This window comes from Epinephelus lanceolatus, chromosome 3 (genome assembly GCF_041903045.1).
Source record: "Epinephelus lanceolatus isolate andai-2023 chromosome 3, ASM4190304v1, whole genome shotgun sequence".
Classification (NCBI taxonomy): domain Eukaryota; kingdom Metazoa; phylum Chordata; class Actinopteri; order Perciformes; family Serranidae; genus Epinephelus; species Epinephelus lanceolatus.
In genome coordinates, this window is record NC_135736.1 from 12,313,086 (window position 1) to 12,331,682 (window position 18,597).

An 18,597-nucleotide genomic window follows, 5' to 3' on the forward strand; every position below is an offset into this window, starting at 1 on the left:
TGCTGTGGCTCATTGAGCACAATGATCAGATAATAACAGCATGGGATTTCAAGACTGCAATTAAGGCAAATGCGCACAGACAGGGAAGTCCTTTTGGCCAAGTCTCATCATTTCCAAACAGGTGCTTTTCTCCACTCATGCACCTGTTTCTGAGATTTTTTTTCCTTCTTCCTTTGGATCTCTTCCACTCACTCCATCACTTTTCCCCTCTCTTTCCTTTTGTCTCAGCAATGGAAGTCTCTGTTTGACAAGGTATGTACCTCAAGCTACAGTGGCTTGAACCTCTCACCATATGCATGTTTCACTCATTGTGGAGCAGTGTTGTCTTCGAAGACGCTCATCTGTGTGAGTGACCCGTGGATAACCTCTGGCTTAATGTCTGTTATTATTGGCTTGAACTGGCACAGATGTGTTGGCCAGATGAAACGCTGCATTGTCCTGCTTAAAGGTCATGAAACATGGAGAAGATTTTTGATGAACTTAAATGAAATGTTGCATCATAAGCATCAGTGGGAACTCGAAAACAGAATAAAGTTACTTTATGTGAAAAATATTTAGGGCTTTAATGTAATACATGCCTATAAATTACTTATAATGACGTGACTTTTACCGATTTTGTCCATGTATCATGGCCTTGACATTATAACCATGCTTTAACACTGGCTTTACCAATAATGGGAAGTGACTTAAAGGGACAGTTCACCCAAAAATCAAAAATACGTATTTTTCCTCTTACCTCCAGTACTATTCAGTAATTTAGATTGTTTTGGTGTGAGTTGCCGAGTGTTTGAGATATCAGCTGTAGAGATGTCTGTGGTTTCGCCAATATAATGAAACTAGATGGCACTCGGCTTGTGGCTTTTAAAACACCTTTGAAAAACACATTTACAAATACATTTGAAAAACTCAACATCAGTGTCTCTTTGTAGAAATCATGACCTGGTTATTCAAGATAATCCACAGACCTTGTTGTGAGCAGTTTCATTTCGGAACTATTTCTTTTTATACCAATCACATTACAGCGCAAAAGGAAGTGTTCATGTCCTCATAGACGAGAGGCTCTTGCTTGTGACAGTGGAAGATGTCAACATAAATGGTGTCCTCCTCGGCTGAGCTGTAAGGTTAGCTAACACAGTGGTGCTAGGTGAGCTAGCAGTAGATGCACGCTTCTTTCTCCGCAGTGATACGGTTGGCAAGTCTAGTCTGGTAGACAGAAAATAGTTCCTACACAAAAACTGCTGACAACAAGGTCTGTGGATTATCTTCAGTAAGTGGGCCATGATTTGTGGAAAGAGACATTGCTGTTGAGTTTTTGGTGCTTTGAGCATCACAAGGCGAGTGCCATCTAGTTCCATTATATTGGAGAGAAGACAGACATCTCTATGGCCGATATCTCCAACTCACATCAAAACAATCTAGATTGATATACAGCACAACAAGTAAGAGGGAAAATATACATTTTTGATATGGGGGTGAACTGTCCCTTTAAACCTGCACCAGGAAATTATGTCACTGGCACTAAGAGCTAGCTGTCAGAAAATGTTTAACTCCAGTACACAGAAATCATGTATCATGATGTTTAACTTCTCACGCTCATGTTTACCATCCCTGCTTGTCTTTGTTTCTCCCTGTGGGTAAACATAATCGAAACCAGAATTTGATTTAGCTAAATGACGTGAAACTGCCAGGTCTCAGCTGGTGGAGAAAGCTCCATCTTCTCTCCTTCAGCCCCAGTTTGTGATTTAGGCTGATTAGACAAATGTATTTTTAGATCAAAATCTTGCTTAGTGTAGCTTTAAATCCTTCGCCTGCTGGGTAACAATCATGGCATAACATGTAACCAGGCCGCGGCTTCATCAAGCCAAACCCCTGCGGAGGCGAGAACATCAGATGAGAGGGAGGACACTGGAGGCTGTGGGTGTGTCGTCTGCTGACACTGACCCTGATAATGCAATTAGGGTGATACATAATCCTAGATGCATTGATCCATCAGTCAGACCGATCTTGTAAAAGAAACATACGGGCGTGGACGCACGAAGACACACACTAACACACACACACACACACACATTGATAGAGCCAAGAAACCCCAGGAGAAGAAAAACACAGACTGGCTGATCATGCATGCAGCATGTTGGACTGACAGACGGCAAACGGGCCCCCTACTATCACACACAGACACACACACACAGATACACACACATCTATACACGCTTATACATGCACGGCCACCACTCTGTAGGGCTGCCACAGCACCTGCCCGACCTGGGGCCCCCTACTTTCTGTGGGGGGGAATTGTGTGTGTGTGTGTGTGTGTGTGTGTGTGTGTGTGTGTGTGTGCAGGGGGTCAGTGTGGATGTTGGGTTGAGTCAGAGGCTCGTGTCAGGCTCACTCTTTCAGGGGTGGACTGAGGTCCCATGGGATTACGGGAAAGGCTTGCTCGGGTGTGGGGTGTGTGTGTGTGTCTGTGTGTGTGTGGGTGTAGTAGTGAAGGAGCATAGTCTATGGACAAGCACTAAGTGGGCCTCTCAATCTGCTTTTTTAATGCGTGCGGCACAGCTTTGAATTTCCTCAAGTGGACGTCAGTCTTAAAAAACCTGGGTTTGTCCAAATGGTGAGGTCGCTGCCCGGTCTGGCAGCAACAAATGTCCTTTCACTCTTTTATTCTCCTTTTCTCCTTCCTCCTCACAATGAGTTACTCCATTTGTCAAGGGGCTGACCTCTGAGACCCCCAGCCTCTGTGAAGCAAATAAGGAAGAGAAATGATGGGCCACTAAAGACGAGGAAAAGAAGCATTTTAAACCAGTCTGGCAACCTGTGTTACTGCATGACAGACAAAAGTCAAGGTCTGCTTGAAAACAGAGTGAGGCTTAGGCTTTTATTTGTCTAATGCACAAATACACACTATGAAGTGCCTCTGAGTGTGTGTGTGTGTAGCTTGGTTTATTTTGCAGCATTTTGAGAGGGCAGATGTAAAATGACACTCCTCTTAATATCAGGATTGATGCTGTATAGACTGCATTTGCTTGTCATTTACTTTTTCACACTATAGACTGTATAAAATAATGGACATAGCCACTGTGACAACACTCAGTGGTTTGTGGACTTCCATTCTGAAGCTGAGTTTGGCATTTTGGCTGTCGTTGTCTTGGATTTTTGAAGCCAGAAGTGACCATATTTGGATATGAGCGGTTGGGGCTAACCCTAACAAAAGCTGCTAGCGTGGTTAGCATAGAACATTTACAGCTTGGTTAACCATGACACTGCTAATGCTAATGCTAATTTTTGCAAACAAAAACTGGGCTTTAAATCATTTAAACAAAATGTACTGACTGTGAAAACTGATTCCTGAAGGCTCAGACATACTTTCTACATTGAACGTCTGCAGACAGCTATAGTCATGCAGACATGCGCGTGGTTCTATTCATAGTTCAATTAACACCCCAAGAAATGGGCTGCTGTCCACATAAGGTCTGTGTGGACCGTCACGGACATGGGTGGATGACGACATTTATGTCACACGGACCTTCATGGACATGTGGACCCTCACGGACACACGGATGTGGAAACTATGAATTGGACCTTAGCAAGTCTACCCCTTTTTGAAATGTTACAGTTAACTTTCATGAACTTAAAATACACTGAAATAGAAACACCCATGGATATGCCTATACTCTTTGAAATTGGGGTTATGCCATGGTTACGTTACCTAACCAACGTCAATGCTATGGTAGCAACTTGTCAGTGGACAGCGCCCTCCTGTCACTCAAAATGGCCACGCCCTTAATTATGCATAACTTTAAGCCTTAATGAAATTCAAACAGATGAGTTATATAAAAATTCACCTCCGTACAGTTGTCATGAACAGAGCAATTACATATAGAGATAAAAAAAAAAACGTTTTTGCACTGGAGAGTAAACATCTCAAAGTTCGTGCATTTTAACATGGGGTCAGTGGGCATTTACTAGCTTTTGGAGCCAGCCTCAAGTGGCCATTTGAGGAACTGCAGTTTTTGGCACTTCCACATTGGCTTCAGTTTTCAGCCCCAGAGGCTGAACCTTGATTCACACACATGCTCACACAGCGACTGGCTGGCTTAGGCACTGGCCTAACATTTGCCTAACGGGCAGCTGGGGTTCACAGTCTTGCTCAAGGACAGTTTAACATTTCCATTGGAGGAGGCGGGGATCGAGCTGCCAACCCTGCGATTAATGGATGACCCCGCTTGTCTGAGACCTTTTCATTATGGCCCTTTATGTAAAGAGAGTAAAGATTGGGTTAGTCCAGGTGGCTGGGCAACGTCACACATCCAACAAACCAACACAAGCTTTGGCATGCTTCAAATGAAGTTCTTGTCGGATTGTAGAACAGCGTCTAGACACTGTCTTCCCATGCCTATCCAGTGTCACAACATTTTTGCCTTTAGATGTGGTCGGACTGTCCTTTGTTCAGACTAGTTTCTTTCAAGCATACTCAGTTCTTAAACCTTATCCAAACTTCCTTTAAGCCACAACTTGACCTTCTTGGTAGTGGCTGTGACTTATTCATTTGAAGAAAATGTTCCAGTGAGTGTAACACTGACAAAATAAGATGCCCAGGGATGAAGACAATGATGCATCTCTTGTGTTAATCAACTCTGGCATCCCTGCCTTGTCAAAGGCAGAGCACATTCATTTCTGCCCATCCTATCAGGAGTGTTTACACAGCAAGACAGAAAAGAAAAGACAGGATCATCTTCTCACTTTTTGTTTGGACTACGACTTTCCTCCGTCCTCTTTAACGCAGTTTGGGCTGTGTACAAAACCTTCCCCATCATATCATTTTTACCAGCCCCTGTGTGAACTCGGTACATACAGCTATCAGTTTCTGGGTTTCAGACCGTCGGGGGCTGGAATCAAAGTGCTGCGTTGCTCTGTTCGCTTTCCCCTTCACTCCTCTCTTGTGTCCCCGGAGAGGATTTTGTTGCTGTATAAGTGCTTTCCTCCTCTGCGTGCAGGAAGTAAGAGAGCAAACCTCAGAATGCTTTGATTCGTGTTCCCCATCGCCTGAAACAAGCATGAGGACTGAACACAGACAGAGACGGTCTAATGAAGCAGAGGAAATGCTGTTAGGAGGATAGCAGCTGCACTGCCCTCTCTCTCCTTCATAATCAAAGTGTCCCAGCCTCTGTCTGTCCTTTAGACACACATACGTCCCAGCCTGGGAAGCCTGCAGTCATGGGGGCCTGATTACATACAATATGTATCATCCATAAAGGTCTGAAAAGGTCTGTTTTGGAGTCTCTGTTTCTCATGTTTTTTTCTGGGGATTTAAGGATGTACCACAGTTAATGTCCAGGATTTATCTGATAAACCATATAAAGCATGTTTAGGTTGTACCCTGATATGAGCCAAACACATTTGTTTTGTACTCCCTGGGAAGGCTCATCAGATGGATTTCCTCGTTAGACGATTAGAAATGTTTTACGAGAATTCTTTGTCTTGTACCTTAGCATTTTTGCTTAGAGGTGGAACGTAGAAGGCCTCTCTGTTTTGAAGTCACTTTTGCACAGTGAGTGATTTTGCACAAGGTGGTTTTAAAAGGGCTACACCTACAGCAAACACACTAAGTTTTTATCTGAGGCGACTGGGGATGTCCCATTGCTTGTAAAGGCTGAGTTTGGAAGTCCCAACGTGTACAGACTGGAAACATGGCTCAGCTCAAAGTAGATGGAGCACTTGCACAGTAACATTTCTGTGATTCTGGGCCTTGTGTCCGTGTGTGTGTGTGTGATAGAGAGAGGGATCCATGTGTGTGTCCACAGTTGCCTTTGTGTCGACAGCCTGCTCCCAATGGCATGTTGAAATGCCCCAGGCACGCGCCCGCAGGAGCTTAGTGATTAAACACTTTCACATGTCTGCATACTTTCCATGGATGTGTTTCCCCCCTTAATTTCTTGCTTGGTGGTATAGAAAAGCCCCTGAATGCAAGTTATGATCCCAAAACTCCTCACTCTAACTGCACAAATAAAAGTCTTTCAGATCCTTCAGGAATGTCGTCTAGCCAGAGGGTTTTACTCTGTGTGCATGATTTATGATCATTACCCCGTTACTTCTGAACTAAAGTAATGACAGTGAGGTCCGGTGTTAGAATAGCCCAGCCACCATCATTAATTAAAACAAGCAGAAACTCAATGGTGGGGAAGCCACCTGTTCCCGGCGGGACTCGTGTTTCCCAGAGTTTCTGTCGTGCGTTCAATGAGCTTGTTAGTTAGACATTCAGTGGCCACGCCGGAGAGAGGGTCATTATTTAAAGTCGTTTTGTCTGACAGCACCGTCTCGCCTCATCATCCTGTGCACGACACAGCTGGCATCCATCTCAGTGTCGCTCTCCTTTTTTTTTTTTTTTTTTTTAAGTGCACTTCAAATGAATGATCCACCATCCAGGTAACAGGCACTTAATGGATAAGGAGCCCTCAGCTGCGTTTACTGGTGCATACAGCATGTCTCGCCACGCCCTGTCAGTTTTACCTACATTAAAAGCAAAAGGAGGTTTGGACAATGAGATCATAACAGCGGTCACAGATGGGACTGTAGCTGCTGCTTTTAAGTCTGTTTTTATTAGGTCCAAAAATAACATTTCAGGTGCATCAGTTCAAAGGCTCAATCCCAATACACTCTTTGCCACTACTGCTTCGTCCTACCCTTCCATTTTGCGTGTTCAGGCCTAGGGTTAGGGTATCATGATTGTTGTTTGGATAGTGGGGTAGGGCAAAGGGCTACATGGACCTACAAACAGGGTTTTCAGAGTCGCACTCCTAACCGAGTTTGAGAAGTCATCGGCAAGATGGCTGCACAAACAACAAAAGCTGATTTTCTTTATTAACAAAGGTTTAAAAGTTACAATATCCATTTTATTGTCTCAGTGTAATGTCTTTTCAAAGTACTATGGTCCTTTTATTTATAAAAATCATGACAAAAAAATCACTAGTAGTAAACCCTATGCTGATGCTGAAGCTAAGTAGCTAGCTAGCTAATATTATAATGGTTATTTCTGCGCTTGTTACTGCTCCTCTAATAGAGATAGAGTCCCAGGAATGACATCCATACATCTTTGGTATACTGATGTGCTTATCAAGCTAATTGCCATTGACACATACACAGATGGTGAGGTCACAGTCTGATGACCTGCTCATCTAACTCTACAGCAGTGATTGACACCAGCAGAGTCTTGGAGATAACTCAATGATGACAGTTTGTGGTGATTTTGAAATGTGTTGTCTTGATTCAGGATCGTGAAAGTAGTTGAAAGCAGCAAACTGCAGCCCGCCCCATTCTATTAAAAAAGCTGGCGGGCTGTGTGGTGATGAAATAACAGACAGAGCCTCAAACATTTTCATTGAAAGATTTAATCAGAGCTCATCTTTCCACGCTCCTCTGCCTCTTTCCCCTGTTCGTCTCTAAATAGATTTCCTTAATGAAAGGCACAGTTCCAGTTGGCGGAGTGTGAAAACAGTCTCTGCTTTTATGCAGAGGTAAAAATAGCTGCTGTGCCTGTCGATCTGTAAATGAGAGAAAGAAGATGTGCCAGTTTACCCGTAATTGGCTACAGTGTGCAGACTCATAGCAGCGGTGGCACGAAATCGATGTGTCTCTTTTGATAGTTGAACGGCTCACTGATGTGGCAACTTCCATATGCTTTGTGTGTGTGCTTGTGTGTACATACAGTATGTTTGTACCCGCGAGGCCTAAAAAAGTAAATCCATTACTAGAGGTCAAGGGAGGGCAGTTGAAGTGGCAGCACACAACCCCCCGCTGAACAAGCATGTGTGTGTGGCAGAGGCTGCCAGCTGCCTTTTAGGACCAGTGTCAGTGTGAATTGTGATGGGGCTCCTACACAAATTAGCCCTGATTTGTCTGTTTTCTATCTTCTCTTTCATCTCCCTCTCACTTATTACCTCCAGCTCTCTTTCTCTCTGTCTCTCATCTTTTTGTTCTGAAGTCCCCATCAGCGTTAAGTGGATGACACTGCAGATGTGAAGAGGCTTCGGTCTCAGTCTGCTCATCGATGCTTTCATCTCGTCTCTTTTCATTAGCTTTGTTTAAGGTTCGCCACATGCTAGTTACATCAGTTGTATAATAACGGCACAGAAACTGAAGGGCTCCAGTGGAAAAACTTCAAATTAGGTTTTGATCAAGGAGCTTTGTTTTTCGTTGAGGTTACATGTGTTGTTGTGAGCCCAGTGTCTTTGCGTCACTGGTGGCTGTAACCTACTTTAGTTAGGAGGAGTGTCATTTCAGTCATTGCAGTTAGACTGACTGATACCATATTGTTCCGATCAATGATAAAGGTGTACTTGTCGGATACTGTACATTCAAACTTGGCCACTCCACTTACATTGATTTTACCATTGACTGTATGTAACGATGGACGACGCATCTCCACTTCCTTCTATTGTAAAAAAAATTCACCACTGTATTTGAAGTGTACTTTGAGTTTTTAGTCTGGCCCATATCCCATCCCCTAACATGGAGGGGGCAGGGTTTATGATCTATAGGGGGTGCTCGAGATACTTTGGCTTCACTTTTGGGTAGCTGTCATACGGTCCATCTTTATCATACAGTCAATGGCCAGGTCTCCAGGAAGTGCACCAGGCTTTGAAACCAATTTTTGTAGTGGCCAAATAGTGGTACTGTAATTTTCGGGGTTCGTTACATGATTCCCCCATGAAATGACTCCTTCACCATCAGGATTTGACCCATTTGGTCTGATAACATCTGGAAAGTCTAGATGAGCCACAAGATTAAATCATTTTATTTACATTCAAATTAGTGGAGAGCTAAACCGGAAGTTAGTCGCTTGGCTGCACTCGGCCTCGCTAAGTCTCTAGTGCGCCTGCTCCATGGGCCTCACAGTGCGGAAATAGTGCCGATAACCCCCGGATGATCTGGGTAATTTTACATGCAGCAGTTGAACCATTTTTTGCGCCACTGAGCAGCTATCGTAGGAATAAACAAGGCCCTATGTTTATCACTGTATCCAGTTCTCTTAATACATCCATGTCTGTGGCTTGTTCATACACTGTGAGGTCCTATTGTAGCTTTGTTGTAATGGAAAAGCTTATACTTTAGCAAGCTAACTAAGATAATGGAACTCCAACTCCACATTGCTCTTCATCTCCATCCTCTGTTTCAGCACTTGTCAGTTAAGTGAAATTGAAAGCAAACCTCAGATTCAGATTTGTTTTGGAACAAGCTTTGTCCACTTGGTGTTTGGCCTTGCTATATTTACAGATTTCTTTTTTTGGCACTGTGTCTACAATTTTTAGATCTGATTGTTACCTTTTCATAAAGTCCTCACGTGAACGGTGTCATGGCCGGTGGCTACACACCCGCTGCCAAAAGGTTACAGCTCAGGAACATTCCTGCCCCAGCAAAATACAAAGAAAATACAGGAAGAAGGCAGAGTCTCTGCAGACAATACACTGCCACAAACTTCTAGTGGGTCACAAGTGATCATTGAGAGGAATTACACTTGAATGCGTCTGTGCATTGTTTTTTAGGAAAATCCTGCATAGTATATCTTTAACCTGCACTGGATAAAAAAGTCAGCTAAAACTGAAAAAGCTGTTTTCTGTCCTCTGCTGCTCTGCTTCTCATTTATGTGTTTTTCTGTTTTTTATTGACAGACAGCTGAAAGAGTATGAGAGTAAGTGATTTGATTGCTACCTGTTATCAAATCACAGTTTTATGAGAACAAAGGCATTTGAAGCAACATAATACAGCCAAAAGACATCTGTGAAATCACCTATGTTGACATTTAAAACAAGTGTTCATAGAGGAGGTTTGAGGTGTTTCTGCCATACAGCCCAAGTCAATGCCCGTCAAATGTCCGGACTTGAGGGCATAGCATACCGACATCTTAATTGTTGTGCCAGACTGTATCATTAGGTTGTTTTTTTGCATCTACACATGGCAGCAAGACTACCTTTGTTAGGAGTAAGTTTAAGAACATCTTACTTACCTTCAACTTAGCAGTCCACTGACACTGTGAAACAGCTCTCAGCTTCTTATTTCAGTCCGTCACTCTGATCGTCTCAGGATCAAAGACACAGTGCAGGTCTATTCATTCCTTATGGCTGAAACTGTAATACCTTCCCAGAGGTTATAGTTACAGAGCTGTTGACAGAGTGACGTGCTGGCTGTGACCCATCACACAAACACCTAGGGGCTGGTGTGGGTGTGTCTATATGTGTCCATAAGTGTGTGACAGACTTGTAGGACTATTGTTCTTCTGTTTCCTGGTAACGGCTCAGAGGTTTTTGTGCAGCACAAAATGGAAAGTGTCTTTTTTTTGTCACAGAGCTTTAAGTCACTATGGGAATGTCCACCGACTAAGATCCCAGGAAACACACATACGCCCCCATGTTTTGGGAATCATTCCTGTGCCATAGGCTGCACAGGTCCGCAGTGAAGCCTGGCAGGTGCACTGCTGACACAGGTACAATAACCCTGTGTTTGCTGTGTACACCTGTGTGTGTGTGTGTGTGTGTGTGTGTGTGTGTGTGTGCGTTAACTGATTTCTGCCTCTTCAGTCAAGCGCTGCCCATCAGAGAATGTTCCACACAGAGTGTACAACACAGCCAACTCTTTCATTCTCCCTTCGGAAGAACAGTTTAGTCTTCGCTGAGACAGATGGCAACGTTGACGACCACCACAAACGAAAGCTGACAACTACCAGCGCAGGTGTTTATGCCTGTGTGTGCTGGATTTATGATGCCAGCTTCAATTTTCTGGATTTGAACTCCAAATTGTTTGCTGGCTCTCAGATCACTTTGTCTTGCTATGTGCTCAGCTGTCCATGGAGCACTGTTCAAACAGCATTGTCTCCCTGTTTATTCCTCCTTCTCCTTCGCTCCCTGGAGAGTTTGCACTGAAGTCATGGCAGACTGCGGTGTAGACAATATAATTCGAGACACTCATAATTCAAAGGTAATGGCATCTTTTGCTGCTTTATATACGCCCACACTAAACTTGTAGGTAGAGTGTTTAGTTTGCACTTCACAACCACTGCTCTCTCTGGGTTCACTGTGCTCATTTTCTAAAAGTAGTATTTGTTGTCTATATTTTCATAAAAATCTGTGCAATATTACCTTTAAAGACATCAGGAACAACCCAGTGCTTATTCTCTCATTTTGTCCTTCTTCAGTGTCGCCTTCTCTGGTTTGTGTTTACATGACAGCTTTCCAAAAGCCTTTCCTTGCAGCCAGCAAAAATACTGTCTCTTAACTTGACAACTCACTATCGGGAATAAAAACAAATTTCCACTTAGGCGCAAAGCAGGTGGGGTCCCAGTCAGCTTTTGGCCTGTGATAGACAGTGATAATCACACTAACCTCTCCTCCCATCACAGTCGTTCTCTCTCTATGCAGCCCTGCGTTAGATTCCTCTGTCTGACGAGCACTGTGAGATTGCTCTAATAAATCAAGCACACAAGTGGCTTCCCCCAGACTCTGTGGTTGTCCCAGTTCCAGAATCAGAGTGCCTGAAGAAAGGCAGTAGGAGCCACACTGTTAACATTCACAGAATAGTCAAGTTGGTGTGAATAATAAGCTTACTTTGAATTAGCATGATTTTTCTCTAAAAATGCAGGTTTCAAAATATTTATCTCGGTTTGTTAACCCAGAGAAGTACATGCTGCAGTGATACACACCCTTAAAGGCTCGGTATATGACATTCAGAGCATTAATATAACAGCAGAGAATGATGTCATGTTATCTGTGTGTGTGTTGTAATCCAAACTTCCCTGTTTTTTTTTTTTGTTTTTTTTTTTTGTGGTAAGCTGTCCCGGCTGCGCTTTCATGTCTGTATCCCACTGGCTAGCTCATTGCTGCTGATTTACATTGCACTCATATACAGTGGTGGAAAAAAGTTTTCGGACACCCCATGCATTTATGAAATATTGCATTAAGAATCACTCTTAGGTCTTCAAGTACAATTTCTTTTTAATACAGTCACAGCCAAAATACTAAATAAATCCTAAAAAAGCCATTAAAAACTTAAAATTGATTGGTTCCATAAAAATACATAAGAAATTTTGAGTATTGGGTCATTTTGGTATCAGTGATGAACGTCGTTCTTTTTATTAAAAGACACAATTTTTGTTGCCAAGCTTCGTGTCTACATAAAGTCAGCACATTTGAAAGTTCTTCAGACACAAAAATGGCTAAAACAAGGAACCTAATGCAGGAAACACGCCTGAAGATAAAGATTCTCAGCCAGCAAGGGTACAGCTGCCGCCAGATAGCCAGGAAGTGCAGATGCAGTCCTTCAGCAGTTGGATATACTCTGCAGAAATACAGACGAACCAACAGCTTGGAAGACAAACCAAGATCTGGGGGTCCAAGGGTTTCTTCAGCAAGAAATGACCGCATCCTGATCCGCATGTGCAGGCAAAACCACCGAATGACATCACAGGAGCTTCAGCAGCAGTGGTCAAACCAAACTGGTGTCCAGTGTTCACTGTACGTGGCCGACTTTTAGATCATGGCTTAAGGTCCTACAAGGCTATCAAGAAGCCCCTGATCAATGAGAGACAGAGGTTAGCCCGGCGTCGTTGGGCCCAGGCACACAAGAACTGGACAGCCAGGAATTGGAAGAAGATTTTGTGGTCAGATGAGTCCAGTTTCCAGCTTTATCTTCCTCCTACTAATGTGAGGGTACGCAGAAGGCCAGGCGAAGCATTATCTCCAGCATGTACAGTACCTACTGTCAAGCATGGTGGAGGCAGTATCATGGTTTGGGGATGCATGAGTGCTGCTGGTGTTGGTCATCTCACTGTCTGTGATGGCACATTGAACTCTACCAAGTATTGTACCATTCTCGAAACCCACATGCTCCCTTCTGCGCCTGCACTGTTCCGTCGAGGTAAAAACTGGATGTTTCAACAAGATAATGCCCCTTGCCACACATCCAAGGCCAGTAGAACTGGCTGCAGGAGCACAGTATCCAGGTCTTAGAGTGGGCAGCTCAATCCCCGGACATGAGCCCCATTGAAAATCTGTGGTGGATTATCAAAAGGCCTGTTTCAAAGCATAAACCAAAGAATTTAGAAGAATTAAAAGCAGTAATTCAAGAAGAATGGGACAAGATTACCCCTCAACAGTGTGAAAGGCTCGTGGGGAACATGCCAGCCAGGATTAGAGCTCTACTACGTGCCAATGGCAGGACTACTAAATATTAATTTGATGATGTGATGGTTTATTTATTTTTTGTTCAGTTTTGAACATATTCTCTGTTATTTGTTGACTTTGATACCGACAATGTTGAGAACTGACATATTGAAACTGTCAAGAATTTAGTTTTGTTAGTTTTTCTTGTAAACAGTAAACAAAAAAATATAATTTGTATTTGTTTGTATCTGTCTAATGCAGCCACACCTTTTGAAACACAAAAAAGATTTTTCCACAAATATTTCATGATAATATTTGAGATTGTGTAAAATTTTAAGGGTGTCCGAAAACTTTTTTCCACCACTGTAGAGGTTACTGCTGATATCGGGCTGGTGTCATTGTGAAAGCGTTTTGGCCACCCTCTGGTTTCCCTCGGTTAACACTGTTAGCTCTGTCAACACTGTAGCCATTGTTTAGTGCTGTTTCTGGAGTTAGCACTGTCAGCTACTAGCCGCCAACTCAGCCCCTTCCATGTTGAGAAATGTGTCCAAACAACTCACACGCTCTGAATTTCACATAGAGACCCTTTTAAGTTGCATTATTCTCACTTTAATTAAAGTGGAAGTTTTTCAACATTTCCCTCTCTGGTATTAATTGTTGGTGCTGCTGTCTCAAAGACGACTGGGTCACTTTCTGTTTTCCTCAGAGTCTAGCAACCAGCACAGTTTCCACAGTTACTTTGGTTGTTCCACTGTCTGCTATTTCCGCTCCTCTGGATAGTAACTGCAACGTAATTATATTGATACTCTTTGGTAACGGGGGATAGCCGCAGATAGCTACCGGGAAAAACAAAAGCACTATCCTCTTTCTGTTTTGGTTGCACAATGGTTGATGGAAATGCAGATGGTATCATTATTCCATAGCCACTACATTATACAATCAACATTTACTTCATAATGATACATTAAAGCAAAAAAACTTGTTAATTTCCTCTTTAAACCAGATCATATGGTGGTATCATGATGTATGATAGAACATAAGGTCTTAAAGAGAGCATAATTTTGAGAATAAAGTCACAATTTTACAAGTAAAACTGCAATATGTTGAGAATTAAGTCATATAGTCTTGTTTAGTCCTCACACATAAAGGAATTGGAATTGAAAGATCAGGTATTATCTTTCCTGTGGTTATACTGGTCCATCGCTGACTGTTAACACAGATTGAGTTAATCGGTTTAACTTTTGATTATTAGACAGCATGGACTGTAAACATCATCAGTGTCATTTTCAACATGACCTGCTGACAGCTTTCTAGGACAGTAAAGCTGGGTTTTGGCCTGTTAAATCAAAGCATTTTTGGAAGCCCCAGGCTGTTTTGCTGTTGTCATGGCAACCTGGCCCGGCCCAGCTCGGCAGGCTCAGCAGATGCCCAAGGTGAGCGACAGTGCTTAGCTTTCACCCAGATCTCCGTTCCCGTCCTGTCCCCTCCGTGTCGTCTTACAGGGCATCGCTGCCAAAGCCTGCCAGCAGGGCCAAAGTGCTGAAGTGGCTAACTGTGACAAGGAGAAACCACATCACACAAAAAACAGACCAAAAGAAAATATGTAGCCATTTGTGACCCTTTTACTCCCTGCTGTGATGTTGACTTTGTAGCAGTGTTGTTGCTGACTGCTGGTGTGTTTTCATGAAGAGGTAAATAAAACCCACTGCAAAGAGATTACTGCTCCAATACAACATGGAATTATCCGGTATAAGAAAAACTTGGCCAGATGTCTTGTATGATTCATTGACGAAGGCTCGTGCCAAAATAGGTAAAAAAAAAAAAAAAAGGAAAAAGGGTCACAGAAGGAGTTTGTTCTATTGATAATAACATTTTCTCAGGTTTACTATGAAGTATGAAGGTCTGTGACAATTCTGTGATCCCCGTCTCATGGCCCTAATTATGTAGACAAATTATTGTTTTTGTTTTGATGATAAGAGGAGATTAACCTTGGTTGTTCAGGACTGCAGTAACAAAATACAGTTGTCTGTAATTAAGATTAAAAGCTATTGTCACATACAGTCTATTGTGCAGAGATTAATCTAGTGAAGAGGTAATACATCACTCTGTAAAATATTCTCACAGGCCTTTGGGCTTTAACTCAAATATCTTGTGACACTTGCTCATTTCATGGTTGAGCAGGTGGAAATTCATGTAGGTTGGGGGTTTGGGTCCTGTAAAATGAACACTGAAGGCCCAAAATCTTACCTTTGAAGTAGGGTTGCTCTGATGCAACTTTTTATCTCCCAACACCAATTCCAATAGTTCAGACTATCTGCTAGGGCTGGTGTATTTGTAACCAAAACCACTACAAGGGTCATGATTTGATGTGCATAGTCGCTCGCAGTATACACGGTATATTGATACACATAACACAGAACCAAAGTTCACAAGTGGGAGCCCACCCAGAACGTTTTAGCCACACGCCGTTTGCAACACATGCTGAGGTCAGCACATCAAACCTCGGTGTGCAAGTCAGCTACACAAGGGCAAGCGCAAATAGAACATTGGAGCGGAGAAAGAGTAATGTGTACGTGTGCATTGCTCCACCATTGCAGGGTCTATGAATGGACACACATCCAACATGCTGGCGCACATTCAGCTGCATCACCCAATTTGCCGATCACCTGGATGATTTATTGATTGAATATAGCCAAGGTTGAACTACTTGAAACAAGTTATTTTTTATTTAACTGTGTATTTTTGTAGTTTCAATTTCACAGAATAAGAGATGCTTCAGTTTTATAGCCTATTGTGACCTGTTGCCTTTTGGGAGAGTGTTTGTTCAGTGTTTGTACAATGTAACACATAAATGCTTTTTATTTTTATTATGAAAATAGTTTTCTAAAGCTGCCAGTGAGCAAAATGCCTCTAGTCCCGAGCAAGAGGATTGTGTCTGTCATTGACATTTTAACAACTATTCAAAATAAAGAGAAGAAACGAGACCTAAGTGTTTGGGTTTTTTGCAGCTGTATTGAACTTGCACCAAACTGTGACTCCTAAACTGGGATGTGAGCCAAACCATGACTTTTGTAGAACGTTATTCCCAATTTAAAAATCTGTTAACCTCATTACAGGGAACCCATTCCAGTAATGTTGGTGGTCTACTATGGCTGCCTAAATGTAATTGTGAGAGAAAACACAATTTAAACATTTAATTTTCAAAGAAACATTGTATAATGTGGATTGGTCACATCATGGCCTGAATGAAGTCAATATCAGGGTGGTTCCTGATCTGGCCTGTGAGATTGGAGCATCCCTACTTAAAAGTAAGTAGTTGTTGGCAAAGCGCGGTGTTCCCACTTCCTCAGAAATACATGATGTCTTTCAGAATTAACGTTTACTACAATACATGGCTATTTCCAGATATTGTTTTGAAGATGGATGGTTGGAGATAGGTTTTGCAACTGTTCTAAAATTAGTCAGGTCATATAAATTTAGCTCTGTTTGTCTTTTTCAAACCTTGCTCAGAAACACTGGATGTTCTCTCGAGTATTAATGCCATTTGACCTCGAGCAGATGACCCTTCCTTGCCCCTTGGTGATCTGTTACTTTCATTTTGTGCTATGGGGCCATAAAAACTGTATTTACTGCATCAATGTAGGGATTTCTCAAGAGCCTCCCCACTAGCTGTTGAATTCCTGCTTGCTGTACTATTGCTGCTGCTGTAATGCCTTGAATACCAGCAGTAACTGTTAGGGTGACATGTAGGACAGTGACAAGGAAGCTATATAAGTGTATATTACAAAGGCTTTCAGTGCTTGGATCAATCCCAAATCATTTGCAAACCCACCAGAGAATGTATGTTTTCATGTGGTTATGTCACCTCCAAATGTGGCTGCAGTGAATCCCAGTGTGTCATTGATGCATTTTGGGTGCACTTATATTTACAGCTGTCCGCTTGGCATCGGATTACTGCATGTTAGTGCTAAGTGTGAAAACGGGGCCAAGGAGAGCCTTTAGGCTGTCCTGTCCAGTGACAACATTATCACCCTGGCAGTGACACTGTGTCTAATAGAAATCTTCTCAGCGTTTCAGGGGCAAATGGGGGGGGAAGTCTTATCTTTGTCGCTGGGTTTACCACAGCCACAGTTGCAGATACAGCAGCTCATCAGGGTGCCTGTCAGGGTCTGGCACTGAGGGGTGTCATTATGATAAGAATTATCTCCTTCAGGGGGACAGCTGCCAAGGTTGTGATAACTTACAGTTCCATTACAGGTGGAATAAGGATCCTCGTCACTTTTACAGAACGAGCCTTTCCAAAATAAACTTTTAAATGGGGTATGTATAACAGTGTTTATGTGGGCATGGTCCTGTTTACACTTGATATTAACACAGGTCTTGCTGATTGGCACAGATGTGAAAACAATCAATGTTTTCCTCAGTGTGTTTTGAGATTTGATCTCAGTCCACATTTGGCCACATTCTTTTAGCAGTGTGTATACTAATGTGTCCTGGGCCACATTGAAGGACTGTCTACTCAGCTGCTGGCCTTGCTTATCCAACTCCCCAGTGAATAAGAAAACTTTCTGTTTCTGCTGTTACACAGGTTAGATGCAGCACTGGAGGACCATCTCAAGAGCTGCTCTCCTTCCAGTGAACAGTCAGTTCAACGTCTGCCCTGGTAGCATTAACAGCACTAGCTAACATAGCAGCAGCTGTTAAATGGTACCAACAAACACACTCCAGCCCCAAAAGTCCTTGATTCGGTCTTTAAACTCATTAATAACTAGTACATAACGTTAACTGGTTAATGCTAATAGTAAGCCATGTCATACTGTGTGCGTGCAGGTGGTCTCACCAACTGTCCTTGGCGCAAAGCTCAAACTCTGGCGGCAGTAGTCTCCTAGTGGCCGGAAGGTGACGGGACAGCAGGCTATGCTTGTCGCATGATAACCAGAGAGAGAAAGAAAGAAAAAGGGATGGCTGAGGAGGGGCTGAGGGAAGTAATGTGCTACATGCAGCTCTTTAATGGAATAAAATTTTACCCATTTTAAACAGTAAATGCCGAAAATGTGCATGTAGCACAACAAACCTCCTGTCAGTTAAAAATAACGCAATCGGTCCTTGCAGACTGAAATGGTGTACGTGTTTATTTGCATAAAGAGTGGGGAGGTGAGATCTGATCACAAGTGGTCAGTCAAGACGTATTCTAGTGCCAGCTGTGAACAGACATACTTAGAGCTGTCCACTTGTGATTGGATCACCCAAGACGCATGTTAATACCAGGTGCAAACAGGCTCTATGTTGTCTGAGTCCTCTAATGAAACAGCTGTATGTGTGCTCGGTCATTAGGGTATTTTCTGTCTAAAAAAAATGAGGGTCCACAGTTCATTTTATTATCTTGAGTGTCACTGCAGATCTCATTATTCTGAGCCTGTCTTATATCTCAACAAGAACTGCAAGT

General features: G+C 42.8%; 1 protein-coding gene across 5 annotated transcripts in view; it reads left to right on the top strand.

Moving 5' to 3' along the window:
• The window catches only part of rhbdl3 (rhomboid, veinlet-like 3 (Drosophila)), an 88,216-nt gene that overhangs the window by 1,676 nt on the left and 67,943 nt on the right, over positions 1-18,597 (top strand). For 4 of the 5 annotated variants that reach the window (XM_033625134.2, XM_033625133.2, XM_033625136.2 and 1 more), the window contains one exon: positions 229-252. The exons of the other annotated variant lie outside the window; for it this stretch is intronic. In XM_033625134.2, the coding sequence (XP_033481025.1) occupies positions 229-252 (24 nt within the window). The remainder of the gene's footprint in view (positions 1-228; positions 253-18,597) is intronic. 5 annotated transcript variants of the gene reach the window in all.